This window comes from Lepus europaeus, chromosome 11, assembly GCF_033115175.1.
Source record: "Lepus europaeus isolate LE1 chromosome 11, mLepTim1.pri, whole genome shotgun sequence".
Taxonomy (NCBI): Eukaryota; Metazoa; Chordata; class Mammalia; order Lagomorpha; family Leporidae; genus Lepus; species Lepus europaeus.
This window is the reverse complement of record NC_084837.1, coordinates 37,135,639-37,158,099: the sequence shown is the minus strand read 5'-3', so window position 1 is coordinate 37,158,099 and position 22,461 is coordinate 37,135,639. Positions and strand designations below refer to the sequence as shown.

At 39.7% G+C, this 22,461-nt stretch overlaps 1 protein-coding gene across 1 annotated transcript in view; it reads left to right on the top strand.

The window, feature by feature from the left end:
- Nucleotides 1-22,461, top strand: part of TTC6 (tetratricopeptide repeat domain 6) — a 267,326-nt gene that overhangs the window by 226,288 nt on the left and 18,577 nt on the right. The window contains exons 24-27 of the mRNA XM_062206582.1: nucleotides 285-425; nucleotides 7,081-7,194; nucleotides 10,690-10,809; nucleotides 15,635-15,708. Coding sequence (XP_062062566.1) covers nucleotides 285-425; nucleotides 7,081-7,194; nucleotides 10,690-10,809; nucleotides 15,635-15,708 — 449 coding nt within the window. The remainder of the gene's footprint in view (nucleotides 1-284; nucleotides 426-7,080; nucleotides 7,195-10,689; nucleotides 10,810-15,634; nucleotides 15,709-22,461) is intronic.

The following is a 22,461-nucleotide window of genomic DNA, read 5'->3' as shown; positions in this document are numbered from 1 at the left end:
GGTCTCTCTTGTGGGTGCAGGGGCCCAAACACTTGGACCGTCCTCTACTGGTTTCCAAGGTGTGTTAGCAGGGAGCTGTATCAAAAGTGGACAAGAACCCCATATGGGATGCTGGCATTGTAAGTGGTGGCTTAACCTGCTGTGCACTGTGCTAGCCCCAAAAGACTGTATTTTAATTTAACTTTATTTGGCATAAGTCCCTTCAAAGTACCACATATTTTGGTCTATTTGATGCTTTTACTAAAGCATCTATTTCTGTTTTCCTCCTCTATTTCTCTGAAAAGGCATATTTAAGCCGAGTGGCCTACTATGGTTTAAAAGGCAGGTATTCCAAAGCAATCTTGAACTGTAATGAGGCTATCAAAGTTTGTCCGAAGAATGTACGTGCCTATCTCTACAGAGGAGTTCTGAAATACTACAATAAGGTAGGAGCATTTCCTGCTGGTTTCCTGAAATTTTAAATTTTAATTAAGAAATTTGACATGTGAAAATTATACATATTTATAGCATACTATATGATTTTTTGCATGTAATATACATTCAGGGTAAATGTATTTACCCTTTCAAGCATGTAACATTTCTTTATAGTGAAAGACATACAAAAATCCTATCTTCTAGTTTTTTATAGAAAAATATACAGTAAATTGTCATTGTCTCTACTGTTCAATAGAACTCAGAACATCTTACTTCTAATTAGATATAACCTAGTACCCATCAGCTAAACTTTCCTACTCCTTCCCCACTTCTCTCCCCAGCCTCTGGGGACCACAATTACATTTTTAACTTCTATGAGTTCACCTGCTTATTTGCACTCCACATATGGGTGAGATGATGTGATATTTGTCTTTCTCTGCTTAACTTATTTTGCTTAACATAATAACCCTCAGTTTTATCCATGTTTTGGCAAATGATAATATTTCATCCTTTTTATGGTAGAGTACTATTCCATTGTGCGTATGTACCACATTTTCTTTATACATTTATCAGTTAGTGGGCACTAGATGTTTCTGTTCCTGCCTATTGTGAATAGTGCTGCAATAAACATGGAAGTGCAGATATCTTTTTGACAGATGATTTTCATTTCCCTTGGACGTATACCCTTAAGGAGATTGCTGGATTGTGTGTGGTAGTTCTGTTTTCAATTTTTGAGGAAAGGCTATACTGTTTTCCACAATGGTGTACTAATTTACATTCCAATCAATAGTGTGAAAGGGTTCCCCTTTCTCTACATCCTCACCAAAACTTGTTATCTTTGGCCTTTTTGATAGTAGCAAATCTTTATGAGGAGTGAGGTGATAACACACTGTGGTTTCGATTTGCATTTCCTTGTTGAGGATTTTTTTTTTCATGTACCTGTTTGCCATTTGTATGTCTTCCTTTGAGAAATGTCTGTTTAGATCTATTGCCCATTGTTTTTTCACTATTGAGTTGAGTTCTTTATATTTTCCGGGTATTAACTCCTTCTGGATACATGTATAGCTTGCAGAGATTTTCTTGCATTCTGAAGGTTGTCTCTTCATTTGTTGTTTTCTTTGCTGTGCAATAGTTCTTAGGATTTATTAAATTTTATTTAAGTTATGCAAGTTTCACGTATTTCATATATACAGATTGAGGAACATAATGACATTTCCCCCTCTACCCTCCCTTCTACCCACACTTCAACCCAATCTCCTCCTCCCTCTCACATTCCCCTCATAATTTTTACAAAGATTTTCAATTTACTGAATTACCATGTAGTTAACCCTACATTAAGTAAAAGATTTCAACAAATAATATGAAGAAAAAAGAAAATTAAAAAAAAAAAAACACTGTTGCTCAGCAGAAGAGACAAGGGCTATAAACAATCATCTAATCTCAAAAATGTCTATTTCACTCCAATACATGACATTTCAGATACTGTATTAGTTACCTCAGATCAGGGAAAACATATGATCTCTGTCTTTTTGGGACTGGCTTATTTCACTAAGTATAATGGTTTCCAGTTGCATTCTACCAGGGACCCTTAGATCAACCCTCAGAAAAATGCTCTTCTGCTCTCCCTCAGTGACGCCCCCTTTCAGCATGAAGCAACCAGAGCATATCACTGCCCTGTATCACTAATAGCAGTGAGGGTCCATTCTTCTTGGAGGGGGAGGGAGTGTGAGGAGGTAGACAGACTAATAGGAAAATAGGTTGAATCCTGGTCAGAAAGCAGAAAGGGGAAATCTCTTTTAAGAGGGTTCAAAATGCATGCTTCTTCCCAGAAGCTGCCTTTAAGAATATAGAAGTTCCAATCCCACTCTGAATTTCCAGTTTTATCATGAATAGCATAGCAAGGAAGTAGTGATCTCACCCTTCTAAGTTTTTAATTTATCATGAGAATAGAAAGGAGAAGTTACCAGTCACACCCTTCTGATGGCTTTTTTGTTTTAAGCAATTTAGGCCTTTTGATTTCAGCCTTTTGATGGGTTTTGTCTCCATTCTTTGATTGATTGTTAGCTGCTGTTCTGTTTTTTTTCCCTCCAAAATTGTGCTTAAAAGATTCCATTGTCAAAGTTTTTTGGGTCTTCCTTTCTTGGAGCCCCCCTCCTGGCTGCTGCAGCATGAGACTTCTGACTTAAATACATCTTGTTTTGGTAAACAAACCAACCTTTTTCCAAGTTGGCTTTAGAAGCAAGGTTTCTCTTCTGTCATCTCTATTCTCTTACATTGGTCTGTAGATCTGTTTTTATGCCAATACTATGCTCTACTAATTCTTGTAGTTTTGGTGCATTTTAAAATCCCATAGTTTAATGCTTCCCACTTTATTATTTTTTATAAAGATTGCTTTGGCTACACATATGTTTTAGTAAGGTCTTTTCTAGTTCTGTGAAAAACATCATTGGGATTTTGATAGGGACTGCACTGAATCTGTAAATCACTTTAGGTGGTATGCACATCTTAATGATATTGATTCTTCTGATCCATGAACGTGATATGTCTTTCCATTTCTTTGTGTCCTCTTCAATTTCTTTCATAAATGATTTATAGTTGTTTTCCCTGTAGAGGAAATTTAAAATTATTCCTAGGTTTTTTCTTTTGTTTTGTTTTTAGCTATTAGAGATGGGATTGCTTTGTTGACTTCTTTTTGAGATTATTCACTATTGGTATGTAACAATGGTATTGATTTTTGTGCACTGATATAAATTCTGCAACTTTGCTGAATTTATAACTCTCACAGCTTTCTGGTGGAGTAAAATTTTTATATATATGACCATATCATTAGCAAACAGTGAGTTCTTCTTTTCCAATTTGGATGCCCTTTATTTCTTTCTCTTGTCTAATTGCTCTAGCTAGGACCTCCAGTGCAATTTTGAATAAAAATGATGAAAGTGGACACCTTTGTCTTGTGCCACATCTTAAAATCTTTCCATTTTTCCCATTCAATATTATTTTAGCTGTTGGTTTTTATCTGGTTTTATAGATAGCTTTCATTACACTGAGGCATGTTCCTTCTAGCCCTAATTTAAATCATGAAGGGGTGTTGAGTTTTACCAACACATTTGCCATCTCTATGAGGTGATCCTGTGGTATTGGCCTTCATTCTATTGCATACCTGGGATGAATCCTACTTGATCATGGTGAATGATTTTTTTAATGTGCTGTTGGATTTGGTTTGCTAGTGTTTTGCAGAATATTTTTGCATTTGTGTTCATCAAGGATAGTGGCCTACAGCTTTCCGTATTTGTTCTGTGCTTGTTTTGTTATCAAGATAAGGCTGGTCAGGCTGGTCTCATAGAATGAATTTAGAAGAATTCTTTCTCCTTTTTTTAAAAATAATCTAAGAAAAATTGGTATTAACTAATCTTTAAAAGTTTTGATAGAATATAGCAGTGAAGCCATCTCATCCTTAGAGAGTGTTTTTTTCTTTTATTATTACTGATTCAATCTCATTACTTGGTATTTGTGAAGGTATTCTGTTTCCTCTTGATTCAATGTGGGTAAAGCATATGTGTCCAAGAGTGTGTCCATTTCTTCTGCATTATTGAGTTTGTTGCCATAGAGTTAACAGTCCTTTGTATTACTGTGATATTAATGGTAATGACTCCATTTTCATCTCTAATTCGATGTATTCAAAACATCTCTATTTTTCTTGGTTAGTCTTAAGGGTTTATCAATTTTGTTTATCTTTTCAAAGAATCAATTTTTCATGTCATTATTTTTTGTGTGTTTTCATATTTATGTCATATATTTATGCTCTGAATTTCAATATTTCTTTCATTTTGCAAATATTTTGATTTGCTCCTTTTTTCTAGCTCTTTGAGGTATAGCCATAAGTTGTTTATTTGAGATATTGTTTTTCTTGATGTAGGCATTGATTGCTGTAAGCTTTCTTTTTTTAAGATTGATTTATTTGAAAGGCTGGAATATAGAGAGAGAAGGGGGAGAGAGAGAGATTGATTTTCCATCCACTGTTTCACTCCCCAAATAGCTGGAACAGCTGGGGTGGGGCCAGCACCTTCTTATGGGTTTCCCACATGGGCACAGGTGCCCAAGTGTTTGGGCCATCTTCTGATGCCTTCCCAGGCACATTAGCAAGGAGCTGGATCAGAAGTGGAGCAGTCAGAACTTGAACTGGTGCCCAAATGGGATTCCGGCACTGCTGGCGGAGGCTTAACCTTCTATGCCACAGTGCTGGTCCCACTATAAACTTTCTTTTTAGCTCTGCTTTTGCTGTAATCCATAGGTCTTGATGTGTTTTGTTTCCATTTTCATTTGTTTCAAAAAATTAGTAGGATCTGCCTAGCATTGGGCTTTACTAGCCCACCACTGATTCCTAGGACACTGTCCCTTGACCCTTTATTATCTGCTTAAGGTTGGAGGAGGGTGAAAAAGAAAGATTGGTCCCAGGTTGATCACACCTTATGGTGCCCTCCATGCTTATGGAAACATGAGCCCGAGTCACCTGCACACAGATGTCTACCTAATGCCAAGCAAATCTGGCAGCTCAGTTTGAAAGCATTGCTGGGTGGTACAGGCCTTAGGGCTTTTTTATTCAGGTGGCCGAGTCTCCTTGGTAGGCCAAGCTCTGAGCTCCAAGCTGCTGCCCTGAGCTCCCTCTCCAAGCCTTTCCCTGTGGCTGGAGTTTTGCTTTCTGCCAGTGGCTAGAGGAGGGTGGTGGAGGCCCTGTAGTTATGGAAGTTCCAAATATTCACTCCACGGTAAGGGCCTGGGACTGGAGACAGAGGGCTCAGCCCAATTAAATTTTTTCACCGTGGGCCTGCTGCTGGGATTCAGTTGACTCCCCTTCTCCATCCTGTGCTTCTTGGAACTGGGGAGGGATGACAGAGGCTGATGGACCCCAAGTTTGGGAATCCAATGCGCTCAGGTGGTCTCCCAAAGACCCAAACTCCAGACCGGTAGATGCAAAAGCAAGAGGATTTTTATTAGGTGTTTGCGCAAACGGGCTCCCTGTCACCAGAGGCGAAGAGAAGCCCCGAACAGCAGTTACAAGCATCTTTTAAAGGCAAAAAGCACAGGGTTAACATATTTCGCGGGGTTTGGCTTGATTGGCAAGTTTAAAGGTTACCATGAGTACTCATTGGGTCCTTTTAGATGGGGAGTGGCTGCCCCGGGCGGGGGTAAGGGGGCTATTTTCTCGGAATACCCGAGGAATGTTCTGCCCGTTAATCTCGGTGGAACATCTGGGAAGGGCGTCTGTGAAACCTGCCTGAGATCGGGCCCTGTTTCTTGTTCTCAGGCCCAGTTCCTTGTTTTTAGTTTGGCAACATTCTTACCCCCAAGCGTTAGCAAGCAAAGCTGATGTGTACAGAAGCAAGAGATCTGCAATTAGCTCTTAGCCACACTCGCCATAAAGCACACCAAACACCAGAGTAAGGGTCCCTCGGGTTTTTCAAGGCAACTCTTTCCTCCTTGTTTTCTTATAACAGGATGAGGTCCTGTGGTCTCTTTCCTGGCTTCCGTAGTTCTGAAGGTGATTGGGTGCATGTGTAGCTGTTCACCTTGTTGTTTCTGTGGGGAGGTGGTTACTCAGTTGTCATCATGGTTCTGCCTCCTACTGACATTTTAGAATAAGCAAAGTCTCTGGATGCTCCTTTTCTTCTTTACCCTCCATGATATGACAATTGCTATGATCTGAAGGGCAAACTACATAGGAAACTTTACTTACAATGCATCAAAAAGAATTTTAATTCATATTTTTTCACAAAATAGTGATATTTATTTTTTGAGATCTACATTTTAAATAGTACTAATTATTCATTTTTAATAAGAAAATAGAATGTATTCATCCTGGACAATTTAGAAAATATATAAGGGAACAGAACATCATCCCATTTTGCATCACTTACATAATTTCTTTGAAGATACCATACTTTTATGATTGGATAATATTCTGCCTTTATTTTTAACCACTTGACAGACATTCGTAGTATTTAAAATTTCTTTATCCTTTTATTATTTTAGGTAATACAGAGCCAAATCATTGCTTGTGTTCAGGGTTGGTTCCTAAACAGCCCTCACTGGGTTAAATGGTGGGAACAGCACCACTGATAGCCGGCACTGTGTGGAATATTTTGTTTCTCCCCATTTTCTTTTCTGAGCTTTCCTTTTTCACATGAAATATTTTGTGATGAATACCTTACAGCAAAGATAAGCCCTTGCATTATGTTTTAATTCCAAGAAAATTACTAACTATAGAAAGCAATGATATAAGGTATCAGAGAAGAATCAAAGAGGAAGCATAAGAGAATGAAGGCAGGAAACACGAGGGTGATTAGTGACAGTGTGAATAACAAAAGCATGCAAGTTCTGGTGAATGTTTTATCAATAAGTATAATTTTCTACCCCCTTATAGCAATATCAGCTGTTCATATATTTAATTTTATCCGCAGGTGAGAAAAGTTATAAGAATAATTTTTATCAGGAGATCTTCTTAACTTTGAAAGATTAGTTTGATTTTCTTAATTTCACAGATGATGAAATTAAGCATGATGAGAGTGTTCCAAAAACTCTGATAGAATCAAGATTTTATTTGACAAGTAAATTTCAGTCTGTCATGGTTATCCTTCTCATGCAGTTATTTTTTTTTTTCCTTTGTAGAGTTATAAGCTAGCAATTAGAGATTTAACTACAGCTATCAACATGGACAAAAGAAATTATGTATCATTTTATAACAGAGCATTATGTTATACCAAGATAGGGGAAAATCAAACGGTAAGATTTAGTGAAGAACACATTTAAGTCATTTATTAAACAACATGCATTCAATATCTTGCTGAATTCAGCAGTCAATAAATAGTACTTGATAAACAACATGTTAAGCGTTTGTGAATATATTTAAAGGTTGTTTAACATGTTTTCTTATTTCTGCTATGATTTTGAACTGTAGAAACCAAAGTACTATTTCAAAGAATAGGATATTTAATTTATTTGTATCAAAGGCAAACAAAAACAGAGATGAATCTCACATCAGTTAACTTTTATCTGGGAACAGAGAAAAGGATTGCAATCTTGGATGACCCTGCACAGGTTGGGGTGACCTCTGCTATGTCCAATGAAAAAATTGTTGGGGAATTTTTTAGAAAATCGAAATCTTTGCAAGTTATTTTGAGTAGAAGTCCATTGGGACTGTCAGTGCCTGTGAGAGCTGGAGAGCTCAGGTCTTTAGCAGCAGCGGCTACGCTCAGACAGCTTAGTCGCAGGGTCCTGGTTGGCAGTTTCATCCTCAATTGCTACATAAAAATAATCTTAAAACTCTGACAGGCTGTTTTGTTAGAGTAATCCTGCAAGATTGTTATTGCAACAGGCGTCCATGACCTGAATATTTATTTCCCTTTCTTTTCCATGACTTTGTATTCTGTTTTAGTGGGGTGTGACAGGAATGAGTCCATTTTGTATAATGAATTTTCACACTTTGTACTCACCAAATTTTCTTATGCCATTTCTGCAATGATCAAATGAAAATTAATTTTGCAATGCTTATGTGAGCGTTTAAAGCCATGTATAAATTAAAATATATTACATGATTAATCCTTTGAGTCAATGTTCTACTTATATGTTGCCTGCAGAGGCTTGGTGTTTTTTTTTTTTTTTTTTTCTTCCAAGACTTATTTATTTGAGAGGAATAATTACAAACAGAGAGAGGGAGAGACAGAGAGAGAGAGAAGTCTTCCATCCACTGGTTCACTCCCCAAATGGCCTCCACGGCCACAGCTGGGCTTATTTAAGGCCAGGAGCCAGGAGCTTCTTCCACGTCTCCCATTTGAGTGCAGGAGCCCAAGCATTTAGGCCATCTTCTACTGCTTTCCCAGGCTATTATCAGGGTGCTGGATTGGAAGTGGAGCAACTAGGACTTGAACCTATACCCACATAGGATGCTGGCACCTCAGGAGGAGTCTTAACCCACTACACCACAGTTCTGGCCCCACCTGCAGAGTTTTAAGAGAGTGATTGCCATCAAAACTGTTGATTCAGCATTTTAACATTAGTTACAGTAATTCTTAGAGGCTTTTTTTTTTTTTTTTTTGGTACAGTCCTCAGACCACACAGCATGGAGTATGGAGTGATGGTTTTCACTTCTCCTCAGCCAGTGACCAGGATTTTCCTGTGTATTTCAAGGTCTAACTTTGGCTACAGCAAAACCTTTTTTTTGTCTTAACATAGTGTCACCTCTCATTACAAACTCACAGCTGTGTTTTCTAATATTATCCGTCTCTTCTCTCTGCTTGCCAGCTTGGACCTTTGTCCATGAGAATTTTTCATGGGAGAACAGCTCATCTGTGAGCTCTTTGTCAAGTCCCAGTCTCTTGCTTCATTTTCTCTGTTGTCTGCTTGTCTCCCTCTCCTCATTTCTGCCCACTTCCATAGTAAATGAAGCATTTTCTTGAAAAAAGACCTTCCATCCCCACAGTTCTGAGTGAAACAGTCCTGATCCCTATGATAACTGGACAGTTAAATCTGTTTAAAACATGGAAATTTACAAGCCCTGGAAGGCCAGGCAAGAAGATGAGAAACATTGTTTTCACCTAAGAGGATACAAACTCTCTGGTAACCAGACCATCAAGTTTCCTCCAGAAATGTGGACAAATGAAAAATGAATTTTTAGCAAGGGGACAAGGACATCATTATGATTTTTAGGAGCTAATTAAAGGATTATTTAGCAGATGCCTTTGATGACTCTGCCCCCACCACAATCCCACCAGCAAGGTAACCTTGAGGCCATATACAATGGGCTAAGTGGAGAAGCCCTCCTTTATTATCTCAGCTGTGGGAAGGAGCCAGCGCTCTATTAATAAAGAAACTACAAAAGTGCCTAAGTAAAGGGATATGGAATTTGAATAATAACTTATTGGTTACCAGGACCCCAAAACATTCTATCCAATTCACTCAGTTTAAAGATAAGGAACTGGAGATAGGAAGAAAGAAGTCAGAAAACTCATGCAGGTCACCTAGGGAGCTAGGGACTTGTGCCCTTGTTCATAGGTTTGTTTGCTTTGGGGTTAACAGTCCTTATGTGGCTTTGTAAAACCATCTGACCTGAGCTGTGCAGTGGATATCATTCGACCATGTCACCTCCTCCCCTTTTGTCTACCTCCTCCTGTTTCTCAGCATTCTTGCCATTACTAGGCTGAGAAAAACTGAGTAGCTTTCTGCAGAAAACACACTTAGGCATCCTCCCAAGATATGGTTTCACAAAAACTAGGTGAAGATGTGTTCTGCTTGTACCACTCTTAATAATAAAAACAGTAACAGTTACCCAATTATTTAGTTTATTGTTTGACAAGCATTAGAATAAGTACTTTACAATGAAAATATTTATTTCCCTTACAACCCTTATAAAAATATGTTAAATTTTTAATATCCCTATTTTGTAGATGTGGAAGCTGAGTTTTAATAACTTTTCCCAAATTGAGAAGCTAGTACTAATGGTTGAGGCATGATGCATTCCAGGATAGGTCAAGGCCTAGATTCATCCTCTAAATCAACCTCTGTGCTCCCAGCCTCATACCCTAGCCACATAGCTTTAACATCAACCATTACTTTCTGAAATTCAGCGTGTGTGGGGTGGAGGCAGGGGGAGTGTTGAGCGTTCAGTCCTTCCCTTCCAATGCGCGCACACACACAGGTACAATACACACACAGTGGCTCATCAATAACATCTGAAATGTAAGCAGTATCCGGGGTGGAAGTTTGGCCTAGCAGATAAGATGTTGGCTAAGACACCAGAGTTCCATATTGAAGTACCTGGATTCAGTACCCACCTATAGCTCCGAGTCCAGTTTTATACTAATGCACACTCTAGGAGACAGCAGTGATGGCTCAAGTGACTGGATTCCTACCATCACATGGGAGACCTCGACTGGGCTCCTGGCACCTGCGTGCAGCCAGGCCACTCCTGGATATTGTAGGAATTTGGGGAGTGAACAAGTGGATGGGAGCCTCCCTTACTCTGTGTCTGTCTGTCTCTCCATCTCATCTCTCTTTCTGTCTTTCTGCCTCTCAAATAGATTTTTAAGTAGCAATATCCATAATATTTAACTAAGGGGACCTTTTAAATCTAACACATGATTATCTTGCCCCCAAATTATTAGTCAAATTAAAGAACTGCCTTTGAGGTCCTAGTTTGAGCGTAAACACATTTCTCTCTAGCCAATGAAGTAAGGCTCTGAAGAGTTCCATCTAGGTTGTAAGTGATTATTTTATTTTTAGGCATTGACAGATTATGGAATTGTCCTCCTTCTTGATCCTGGAGAAACTATAACGTTAAATACCTTCATTAATCGTGGACGAATCTATGTGGAACTAGAGCAGTATGGCTTTGCAGTAGAGGTAAGCCTCCTATGGATGTGTAGGAAATGAATGCGCTTGATTTTGCACATTCACTGCTGAAAACTAGTGAACCAACCTGTATTGCTACTCAATGTCAATATTAATGAGTGATAGCTTTGGCAAGAATTGTGTTGAAATAGTTGGAATGGCTAATAGAATCTTTACCACAATGTTTGACTTAATCAAGACTATCAATCCTCCTTCCCCAAGGGAGTACACATGACATTCAATTATTTGGCAAATAAAATAATTTATACATCACTTACTATACTATTAATTTTTCCTTTTCATTTGCAATGTAGCTTTTTCCCCATTGAAAATATATCAAAATAAATTTGAATGGGCTACTGGGAGCACGGGCTCTTCAGTTTGTGGGAACAGGCATTAACAATTGTAGTAGAAGGAAGGTATGTTTAATATATTGAAAAGAAACAGTTTGAAGCATTTCATTATAGAATAATGGAGCACAATTCATAATTCTCATTTTAAACTTTTTTGGTAACTTTGGAATTAAGGTTAAGAAACACAAGCAAACACTAAATAGAAGTTTATGGAATGTAGTTAAATAGTAGCAGTTTTGTGTCTTTGTTTCTGAGGAACTACACAGTAACATTCTATACTGGAGTGTTTCCTGTTCTTTTCACCTCCAAGGATGACTCTTGTTTTTCTGTATCTGGAGTCACCTTTTGAGTCTGTCCAATAGAATCACTTCTTTTGTAGGTAGAAAGTAAGTGCAGTTTACACTGTGATGAAATATAATCTCAGCATTCAAGTTTTTTTAGGTATTTATGTAGACTGGAAATATCTTTATCTTTGAAACAGGAAGAGCTCAAGAACCTCTGTTTTCAGTAGATAAAATGCAACAGATTGAGAGATTCTTCTGCTTAAAACTCTCCTCTGTCTTCGCATCACAATTATAATAAACTCTGAGCTCTAAAGTGTGACCACCCGAGATCCTGCTGCCCACCACTTGGACCTCATGGCCAAACAGTCTTCTGTTGTCTACCCCAGTTACTCCACTCGGGTCTTCTGCTACTCCTTGGAAATGCCAGCTCCCTCCCTTCCCGGGCCTCTACACAAGCTGTTCCCAGCTGATCTGTGTATGACCCATGCTCTGCTTTCCTTTAGGTTTAAACTCAATGTGACCGCCTCAGTCATGAACAAAGTAGACAAATTGAAGGGGAATGTTCAAAAGTTTTAAAAGAATCCAGCATAAGCCGGCGCCGCGGCTTACTAGGCTAATCCTCCGCCTTGCGGCGCTGGCACACCGGGTTCTAGTCCTGGTCGGGGCACCGATCCTGTCCCGGTTGCCCCTCTTCCAGGCCAGCTCTCTGCTGTGGCCAGGGAGTGCAGTGGAGGATGGCCCAAGTCCTTGGGCCCTGCACCCCATGGGAGACCAGGAGAAGCACCTGGCTCCTGCCATCGGATCAGCGCGGTGCGCCGGCCGCAGCACGCCTACCGCGGCGGCCATTGGAGGGTGAACCAATGGCAAAGGAAGACCTTTCTCTCTGTCTCTCTCTCTCACTGTCCACTCTGCCTGTCAAAAAGTAAAAAAAAAAAAAAAAAAAAAAAAAAAAAAAAAAAAAGAATCCAGCATAATCTGGAAAGGGAAAGTGGAGAGAAACAGAGGCTACCACCAGAAAATAAATAAAAATAAAGAATAGCAGAGCTAGTAAGTCCAACCCTATCAGCAGCTCTACTTTAGGTAGAAATGTTCAAAATATACCAGTCAAAACAATGAGACTGTCACATTGGAATTCTAGAAAACTCCCAAGCTCCAGCTGTATTCTGGTTATAAGAAGCACATGTTGGGGGTCGCACTGTGGTGTAGCGGGTAAAGCGGCCGCCTGCAGTGCCAGCATCCCATGTGGGTGCCAGTTTGAGACCTGGATGCTCCACTTCTGATCCAGCTCTCTGCTGTGGCCTTGGAAAGCAGTAAAAGATGGCCCAGGTCCTTGGTCTGCTGCACCCACATGGGAAGATCCAGAGGAAGCTCCTGGCTCCTGGCTTCGGATCCGTGCTACTTCGGCCATTGCAGCTAATTGGGGAGTGAAACAGCAGATGGAAAACCTCTCTCTCTCTCTCTCTCTCTCTCTCTCTGCCTCTCCTTCTCTCTCTCTGTTTAAGTCTGACTTTCAGAAAAATAAATAAATCTTTAAAAAAAGAAACACACTTGAGGTGTAATTTTATACACACACACACACATGTATGTGCAGACACAACTGAACAAGTTTCTTGAAGAGATGGAAAAGAACGAGTTCAAGAACCCAACCCCTGACAAAGAAAGGAAGATAGTATGTGTGGAAGTCACTACAAATAAATGCACCATGGGGCGGGTATTTGGCACAGTGGTTAAGATGCCATGTGTTCTTCCCGTATCTCATGCTCAAGTACCTGGGTTCAAGTCTCAGCTGCATTCTCAATTCCCAGCTTCCTGTTAATGTGAACAGTAGGACACACACTCAAGTTGTTGAGTCCCTGCCACTCACCCATATGAGAGGCTTGGATTGAGTTGTGAGCTCCCAGTTTTGGCCTGGCCTTGCCCTTGCTGTATCCAGCGTTTAAGAATGAACCAACAGATGGACGTTCTGTGTCTGTGTGTCTGTCTCTCAGCTTCTCTTCTTTTCAAATAAATAAACAAGTAAAAACTTTTTTTTTTAAATACTTGTCAACAGAGGGATAGGAGTGGAGGGAATTTTCATTGTGCATAAGTGACTTTGTGTGGCTTTTTGGTATCTGTGGTCCTCATATTAGAAAGAGAATTAATGCGGGAGAGAAGAATCACAAACAGCAGTGTCTAACTTTATTTCAGTGCTAATAGTCATCATTGATGTCCATTGCTGATAACCATGTAGCATAATAATGATTACGTTCCTGTATAACAAAGGCAAGTTTGTCTGATCACAAAACTAAATTTTATATTTTCAGCTTTTTAAGCTGCATGGTCATCCCTCAGAACTTCCATATTAGTGGGAATGTTTGAAATAAACCTCTCTTGCATTTGTAAGTTTGCCTGTGTGTGAGCTAAAAATCCTGATCCCTGGGCAGCATGTTGGATTAGCATTTATTTGTCTAGACAATACCTTTCTTAATGCCTTTCAACTAGTTCCATTTAGTATCCAAATATAGTTCATAAGTCTAACTGGAAAGTTCACATTTACAGATTGATGCGAGACTAAAAATTTTCCTGAATTTTTCCCTAAATGCTCAACTTGACCTGACTACTCCTCCCGTACACCCCCAATAATAGCAGAAAACTCATCCTATCCTCCCCCCACTCCCCGCAAGGGTAACCAGCCTCTGCCCTCTGATACAACCAGGGAGGGTCGTGGAAGGAGGAAGATGAGGGAGGGAGGGAGAGTCTGGTGATTATGATAGGCTCCTTTCTTTGGGGCTTGGGAGTGCCAGGTAATTTGCCTCTAGGAAGGGAGACAGGAGGGTATTTCTTTTGTGGCTCCACAGGAGTTTGCCATATCCCCCTCCCCCAACACCCACTTAGCTTGGTTCAGTGAGGTTAACCTAAAACTGCCCATGGAGATTCCTGATGAAGCAGTCCTCTGGGAAAAAGCAGGGTCGTTTTTATTTCTTGTTCAGTTCTGGGCTGCTGCTTTATGAAGGCTTTTTCTCACTTTATAGCAATCACTAAAATCCATCTAATGCATTGCAGTTGGCAGAATATTTTGACTTGTAGATATTTATTTAAATATTTTTAAGTTGCATGATATTCTTATTTTGCTTCTTGCCTCAGATATTTTTGTAGGACTTTAAAATTCTGGTAAGCATCAGCTATGGTCTCTGGTACCTAAGAAAAGGGAGTATCCTGGACCCTAGTTGTAGGATGTCTTACAGACTTAGCACTTTAAAAATTTTTTTTTTAAGATTTATTTATTTATTTGAGAGGCAGAGTTATTGAAGACAGAGGGAGAGACAGAGAGAAATGTCTTCCACCTACTGGTTCTCTCCCCAAATGACTGTGAAGGCTGGAGCTAAGCTGATCTGAAACCAGGAGCCAGGAGCTTCTTCTGGGTCTCCCACGTGGGTGCAGGAGCCAAAGCACTTAGGGCATCTTCCGCTGCTTTCCCAGGTCTTAAGCAGAGAACTAGATCAGAAGAGGAGCAGCTGGGACACGAATGGGTGCCCACATGGGATGCTGTTGTCGCAGGCCCGGGCCCAGCCTACTAAGCCACAGCTCAGGCCTCTGACTTGGCATTTTTAATTAAACAGCTTCTTTCCTGGGGCTGTTGAGATCCATCCCAGCTGACTTCCCTAACTTCAGCTCTTAGAGTTAGAATTTCTAATCTTCCCTTCCAGGTGGCCTCTTGGATCCCTGTACAAAACGATGCCCTTCCCTCCAGAAGTGTAGAGCTGCTTGAGGCAATCCATACAAAAGATTAAGTCAGGCTCTTTCCCTAGCCTGGGTGCTTGTTGGTCCTGTAGTCACGTCACTCCCAAGGTTCTCTCCAAGAGAATTTCCTTCTCGGTCTAGAAGTCTCTAGTTGTGTTCGTTGGGAATAAAAATTAAAAAAATAAAAGTAAAATAAACAAGATATTTCATGGCACATAGCAGGGCATCATAGGAAATGTCCCTATTCTTCAAGTAGAGACCAGTAGCACGAAACTTAGAGTGAGTTCACAGTCCTGGGGTTACTGTGCTCCATCAGTTTTCTCTAGATGTGATCTGATAAGGGAAAAGTGAAATGTCAGGGAGATGTATATTTTAGTGCTTATGTTATGAACATTCGTAGTGAAATCGCTGTTAGAAGGAAGTTTAAGAAAGCACATAAGGTAATATTACAAAATTAACAAATTTATGCTGTCATTTCAGGATTTTAAGCAAGCTGTACTGATGACACAGAATAATGTGAGTCTTTGTCAAGCTGCTGCCGTATGCCACCACAGGTACAGAGTACAGCTGATGACAAAGTACAAGCCAGTGGGGCCATCAAGTGTCTAATTATAATCCCATCAACAAGCCAGGAAGGAAGAGATGAAACTGGGGGAAAGGTCGGGGAGGTGACAGATTATAAAAATGGGGAGAGATGAAGAAAATCTCCTGTATAGACATTGGGAACCACACCTGTGCCATCATCCTTTTGTCTTCTCATTAATTATTTTAGCCAAATTAGTAAGTAAATACCTACATCATAGTGTTGGGAGTATCCCTATGATTTAAGCCCACACACTAGGAAGGGATCCTGGTGATATATATAATAAAATTATGCATTGCTTGAAATATCTGAGCATAAGAAAATTTGTTTTGTTCACAAAATGAGGCTTTTATAAAGCCCATTTTCTGTGAGAGAGGAGTATATTTTCCAGAAAATTCTACATTAAAAAACCATAATTATAAATCTTAAGACTAAAACAATGTAATCAAATATCTTCAAAATACAATACATCCTACATAAAATATAATATGGAAACAATTATCACCTGTTTATGAGATTACTATAAGAATAAGTTATAGAAGGAGAGAACAATTACAGAAGGCTAAAATACAGGAGATATTCAGTTTAAACTACACTCAGATAAATTATAGTCTGTAAATATTGCTAACCTTAATACATTTGACATCTATAAATTTGTTTTTGGTCATTTTGCTTTTAAAGGCTAGAGATTCAGCATGTGAGCATTTTAAACATAGGCTAACATCTTTTTGAGAAATAGTTGGTAGTTTTTTTTATAAGAAACAATAGCAGTTAATTTTGAGGAGGAAATTAGGAGAATTCATAGATTACGTAGACTAGACTATGTAAATACCCAGTTTAGAGAACAGAACATAGCTTGAATTATGCAGGATATTGACATGCTTCTTTGCCCCTTAAAGATATAGATAGTACAGCTACATTTTCCTTTGAGAGTCAGATGTTTTTCATTTCATGAGCAAAGTGCCAGAATAACTGGATCTTCTGAAGATGCCTTTGTATTAAAAGGCCTATGCCGGTCTTGAACCTTTCATTTTATACAGATAGCAAAACAGAGTTGCACCATTTTCTGTTTTAGTCCAGCAACCTTTGTACAATGCATCTTTTTTTAGTAACTATCCTTCCCAAGAAGAAACAGAACAACAACAACTGATGCATTTGTTTTGGTGGGTGACTGCTGACCAAAAATGTCTGAGGTTGTTGTATTCTGTGAACACTAAAGACTCCAAAATTTCTCTCAACCTCCCTGCCATGTTTAGTGACTATTAGAGTAACTACATTTCTATGTGTGTCAGTTCACAATCTCTTTTATGAAATGTAATCACTGGGTATATACAGCAGAGCCTCCTTAAGCTGGTACTGCTTTGCAATTCCAAATAACCAACTTTCATCACCTGACTAGATCTCTATTGTTCTTTAATAAAAGTAGAGTTTAAATCAACAATAAAGCCCTGAAAACTCAAAGTCCGTGTTCCACATGTTTTAGTTTTAGCATTTTACTGAATTTCACAATAAGGATGGTTAGTGATTGGTTATATTTATTTCTGAAAAAAATGCCTTTGTTTTCCAAGGTGAGCTATAACATATTTATGCCACAGCAACATGGTTTGTGATTGTGGGGATTCACTTTTGCTGTCTTTTAATGAGGAAAGTAAATGTTCTTGTTTGGAAAATTTTAAAAAGGAATAAATCTTTAAATTTTAGGGCTTTGATCCTTGAACTCGTGGGGTTGCAGGCTTTTGAAGTAGTCTTTGTGTATCTCTGGTTCTCACTCCTGGGGTTGCTAGGAGACAACATTCCTTGGGCTGAATATCCTACTTGTTGCCCAATTTAGTCACCAAGAGTGTTATGGTAGAGTTAATTTTTAGGTCTCCTTGAGAGAGCCACCTTCATATTTTTAAAAATAACATCACAGAGGGATATGTCCTACCCACTTTTCACTTCAGCACATTTACTATTCTTATATTTGCATAAGATATTTTTAAAATACTTCACTCTGCAAGCCACGTTGCTGAGTTTGGGGAGGTATTTGTGATTTATTTGTACAACTCAGTAGGGCACATCTGGCCACATATGTGATTAATGTGGAGAATGCCGAGGGCCTTTGTGTGTGTGGCCTACCAGGCAAGCTCAGCACAGGACCCATTGTAAGTAGGACTGTAACAAGAATCATGCACCTTCAGAAAGTGATCACATCACTTGAGCTTTGTACAGACCTGTCTTATTTTTTTTTTTTTAATTTCATTTGTGGCAAGTGATGTGTTAACCATTTCTATCTGAATGCTGTTAACATATTCAGCCCCATTTTCCCACTGGCTGTTATGTCCTGACTTCATGAGAGCATCAATCTATAGGACATAACGGTAGATACATGTTCAGAAAAATGAAATAGATGTTTCCACAGCAGCATCTGTTTTGTTTTCTCCTTGTCTTGGTGCAGAAGGCTGGGAAGTTTCTGTCTTCAGCACTGTTGTCTCCTCTGGACTTGATTTTAGTCATTATCAGCATTAAGAAGTGTACTAGGTGGCTTCGAAGGTCCCTTCCAGCTTTAAGATTTAATAATTATTTGCTTAGCAAACAGACTAGAGGCTCATTAAGTGGTACTGTTCTATTTACTAGATAGGTAAATAGAAATAGATTCAATCACTGCCTTTTTTTTTTTTTAAGATTTTTATTTATTTATTTGAGAGGTAGAGTTACAGACAGTGAGAGAGAGAGAGAGAGACAGGGACAGAGAGAAAGGTCTTCCATCTGCTGGTTCACTCCCCAAATGGCTGCAACGGCTGGAGCTGAGTCGATCTGAAGCCAGGAACCAGGATCTTCCTCAGGTGTCCAACACGGTTGCAGGGACCCAAAGGCTTAGACCATCTTCCACTGCTTTCCCAGGCCACATCAGGGAGCTGGTTCAGAAGAGGAGCAGCCAGGACTAGAACCGGTGCCCATATGGGATGCCAGCGCCGCAGGCGGAGGATTAACCTACTGCACCACAGCGCCAGCCTCTCAATCACCGCCTTTTGATAGTTTATACTACATGGTGGTGTGCTTCCATTCACTGCCTCATTGTTTTTGTCTTTTTTGTAGGTGGTTAGGCTGTACAAAGTGAGAATTTATATTTATAAGCCATGAGGCAGAATATGTACTCAGAAAAGTGTTTTAATTTCCCTCTAATAGGAGCAGTGTGTATAATGCAAGTTAGAACTCAGTATACCAGAAGTATTTCTCTGATTTATATGGAAAATCTGGGGAAACATGAATTGTCCTGGCACTTTCAGTTTACATAGTCAATGAAAGTATGCATCATAACAAACCTTCACTACCCATAGCTAGAAACACTGAACACAGCAAAACCAATCAACTAAGCTCATTTTATGCAAACTCATTGTGGTCTGATTATTCTTGATAAAGAATTTGTTTTGCTCTGTTTAGAATTATCGCATTAATACAGCTAGAAGGCACTTGGAAAGACATTGTGACCCTATGCTGAATAGACCGACTTCTCAAGTGGGTGTCGGTTATTGAGAAAGAGGAACCTAGTTTCACTGTTTAAACCATGTTGAGATAAGAGATGTGAGATATAACTAATTGAGCTAGCTTTACCTCTTTTCCATTTTTCTGGAAGTCACTTCTCTGGCTATAAAGGTACCCTGTTATACAGTGAAGCATTCTGAACCATTTTTGGTCTCTACTGCTGCCCAATTCTAGAATCGTGAATAAAGCCAATCAAGATCTGCACAACTGGATGTGTTGTGATTTTCTCTTTTAACATACTGAATCATGCGGTGAGAAACTGGATCACTTTTCAGTTTCAAAAGGAACTTTTTCTTAACCCTCCTGAACACATCAGAGAGATAGTCCTTAACAACTTCTCTTTGTCTTTTTTTTTTTTTTTTGGACAGGCAGAGTGGACAGTGAGAGAGAGAGAGACAGAGAGAAAGGTCTTCCTTTGCCGTTGGTTCACTCTCCAATGGCCGCTGCGGCCGACGCACTGCGCTGATCTGAAGGCAGGAGCCAGGTGCTTATCCTGATCTCCCATGGGGTGCAGGGCCCAAGCACTTGGGCCATCCTCCACTGCCCTCCTGGGCCACAGCAGAGAGCTGGCCTGGAAGAGGGGCAACCGGGACAGAATCCGACACCCCAACCGGGACTAGAACCCGGTGTGCCAGTGCCGCTAGGCGGAGGATTAGCCTGTTGAGCCACAGCACTGGCCACTTCTAACTCTTTGTAATAGCTGGTGCAGCTTTTGGATTTAGTTTCTGATAGGCCACAATATTCAGCTCTGGTTGTTTATTTATAGGGATGTCTTCTATTTTTGATATGAAATATTGATTTTTTTGGCTTGTAATTTGAAATTATCTTTTTTTAAAATTTTTTTTTCAGGTAGAGTTATGGACAGTGAGAGAGAGAGAGAGAGAGAGAGAGAAAGGTCTTCCTTTCATTGGTTCACCCCTCAAATGGCCACTACGACTGGAGCTACGCCGATCTGAAGCCAGGTGCCAGGCGCTTCCTCTTGGTCTCCCATTCGGGTGCAGGGGCCCAAGCCACCTGGCCATCCTCCACTGCTTTCCCGGGCCACAGCAGAGAACTGGACTGGAAGAGGAGCAACCAGGACCAGAACCCACTGCCCATATGGGATGCGGGTGCTGTAGGCGTAGGATTAGCCAAGTGAGCCACGGCACTGGCCCCTGAAATTATCTCTTAAGATAAACTTAGTTAAGTGAAAAATGAATTGACCTGAAGGAAAACATGCAGTAGATGATAGTAGGTAGAACATAGGGCTATTTCATGAGAGAAGGACTGAAGTCTAGGAAAGTATTTGAGGAGACACTCTGGAGGGGCCAATGGTATGGCATAGTGGGCTAGGCCTCCATCTATGGCTCTGGTTATGTTCCGGCTGCTCCTGTTCTGATGCAACTCTCTGCTATGGCCTGGGAAGGCAGTGAAAGATGGCCCAAGTGCTTGGGGCCCGCACTCACGTGGGAGAACCAGAAGAAGCTCTTGGCTCCTGGCTTCGGATCAGCTCAGCTCTGGCCTTTGCAGTCATTTGGGGAGTGAACCAGCAGATGGAAGACCTCTCTCTCTGTCTGTCCCTCTCTCTGTAACTCTACCTCTCAAATGAATAAATAAAATATTTTAAAAAAGAGATAGAGAGAGACACTCTGGAGTAACATTTATGAGATGATCAATTCCAGGATAGTTGTTCTGGCTTCCATGTATTCTAGGAAGCAACATGGGAAAAATAGTGATATGTCTATTAATTTTTGAAACATGCTTAGGAAGTAATGAAAACAATGAAAGGAAGTTAATAGTCTTTATTGGGTGGGGATCTGTGTGCTAGGTGCTCTTCACATGATCTTATCTCACCCTCAAAACAACCTTGAAAGTTGATATTTTTTAAAGTAGTATTAATTTGCATGTTTAGGCCTCTCTTCTGACTACACTGTTGAAATGTTAGCTCAGGGGCTCCTTTGCACCAACGACAGGTGTATCACAGGTGCTGAGTGTGTGGTAGGCATGGATTATGGTAGAGTAGGAATATATTAGATTAAGGTTTACCTTAGTTTGAATCTCAGGTATTTGTGTGAAATCAGCACACTATTTACTATGCCATTTCCTGTGTGCAGACTTTTTGAGGTATGGTTTTCTTTAATCTGTAAAATATAATTATGATTAGCTTACAGTTGTTGGAAGGATGAAAGCATTTAGCAGAGTACTTCATAAATAAGAAGTTACTGGAGGTTAGTTCCCTCCTTCTACTAAAAATATTTTACAAAAGCCTAGAGTCTTTCTATGTTCGTAGATATGCATGTGAACATGAGAAATAACTTCATATGCCAAGGAACAAATATATGATTCCTTTAATGGCTCTCACCCTTACCACAAAAAAGTAATTAGGGAGAAGAGTTATTTAGCCACATACATCCACAGTTAATATAAAATGCATTTTCTTTGGTGCCAGCACCTTGGTGCAGCGGATTCAGTCACCATCTGTAGTGCCAGCATCGCATATGTATGCAAGTTTGAGTCCTTGCTGCTCCGATTGCAATTCAGTTCCCTGTTAATGGCTGGGAAATCTGTAGAAGATGGCCCAAATCTTTGGGCCACTGCACCTACATGGGTGACCTAGAAGAAGCTCCTGGCTCCTGGCTTCTGACCAGCTCAGCTCTGGCCATTGTAGTCATTTGAGGAGTAAACCAGCTGATGGAATATCTCTCCCTCTGTGTCTCTTCTTTCTCTATGTCACTCTGACTTTCAAATAAATAAATGCACTTTAAAATGCATTTTTCTTTCTCTCCCCTCCATTCCTTATATCCACAGTGAACTGGGCTGCCTTTATAGAAGATCTAAAGGAAAGACTCTCATGTGATGAGAATTTTGTTTCTTTAATTGTATAAGGAAATACATTAAAAATTCTTTGTTCTCTTTTTAAATGATTACCTTTTATAATTTTAACTTTTTAGTATTGATATGACACATTTGGAAAACTTGCTATATAATGCCCCAAATTCTTGGGGGGATCTGTATTTTATTTTTGTGTATATGATCTGTGAGGTTTGGTTTTCTGCTTATTTTTATTTTGTTGTCACAAAATCTATTCATGTATTTATGAGGTACAGTATGATAATTCAATACATATAGACAATATGTAATATTGTAATTTGCAATCTCATTGTCCCAATTGTTTATTAATTCTCTGTGTTAGAAATCTTCAGACTCTTGTCTTCTAGTT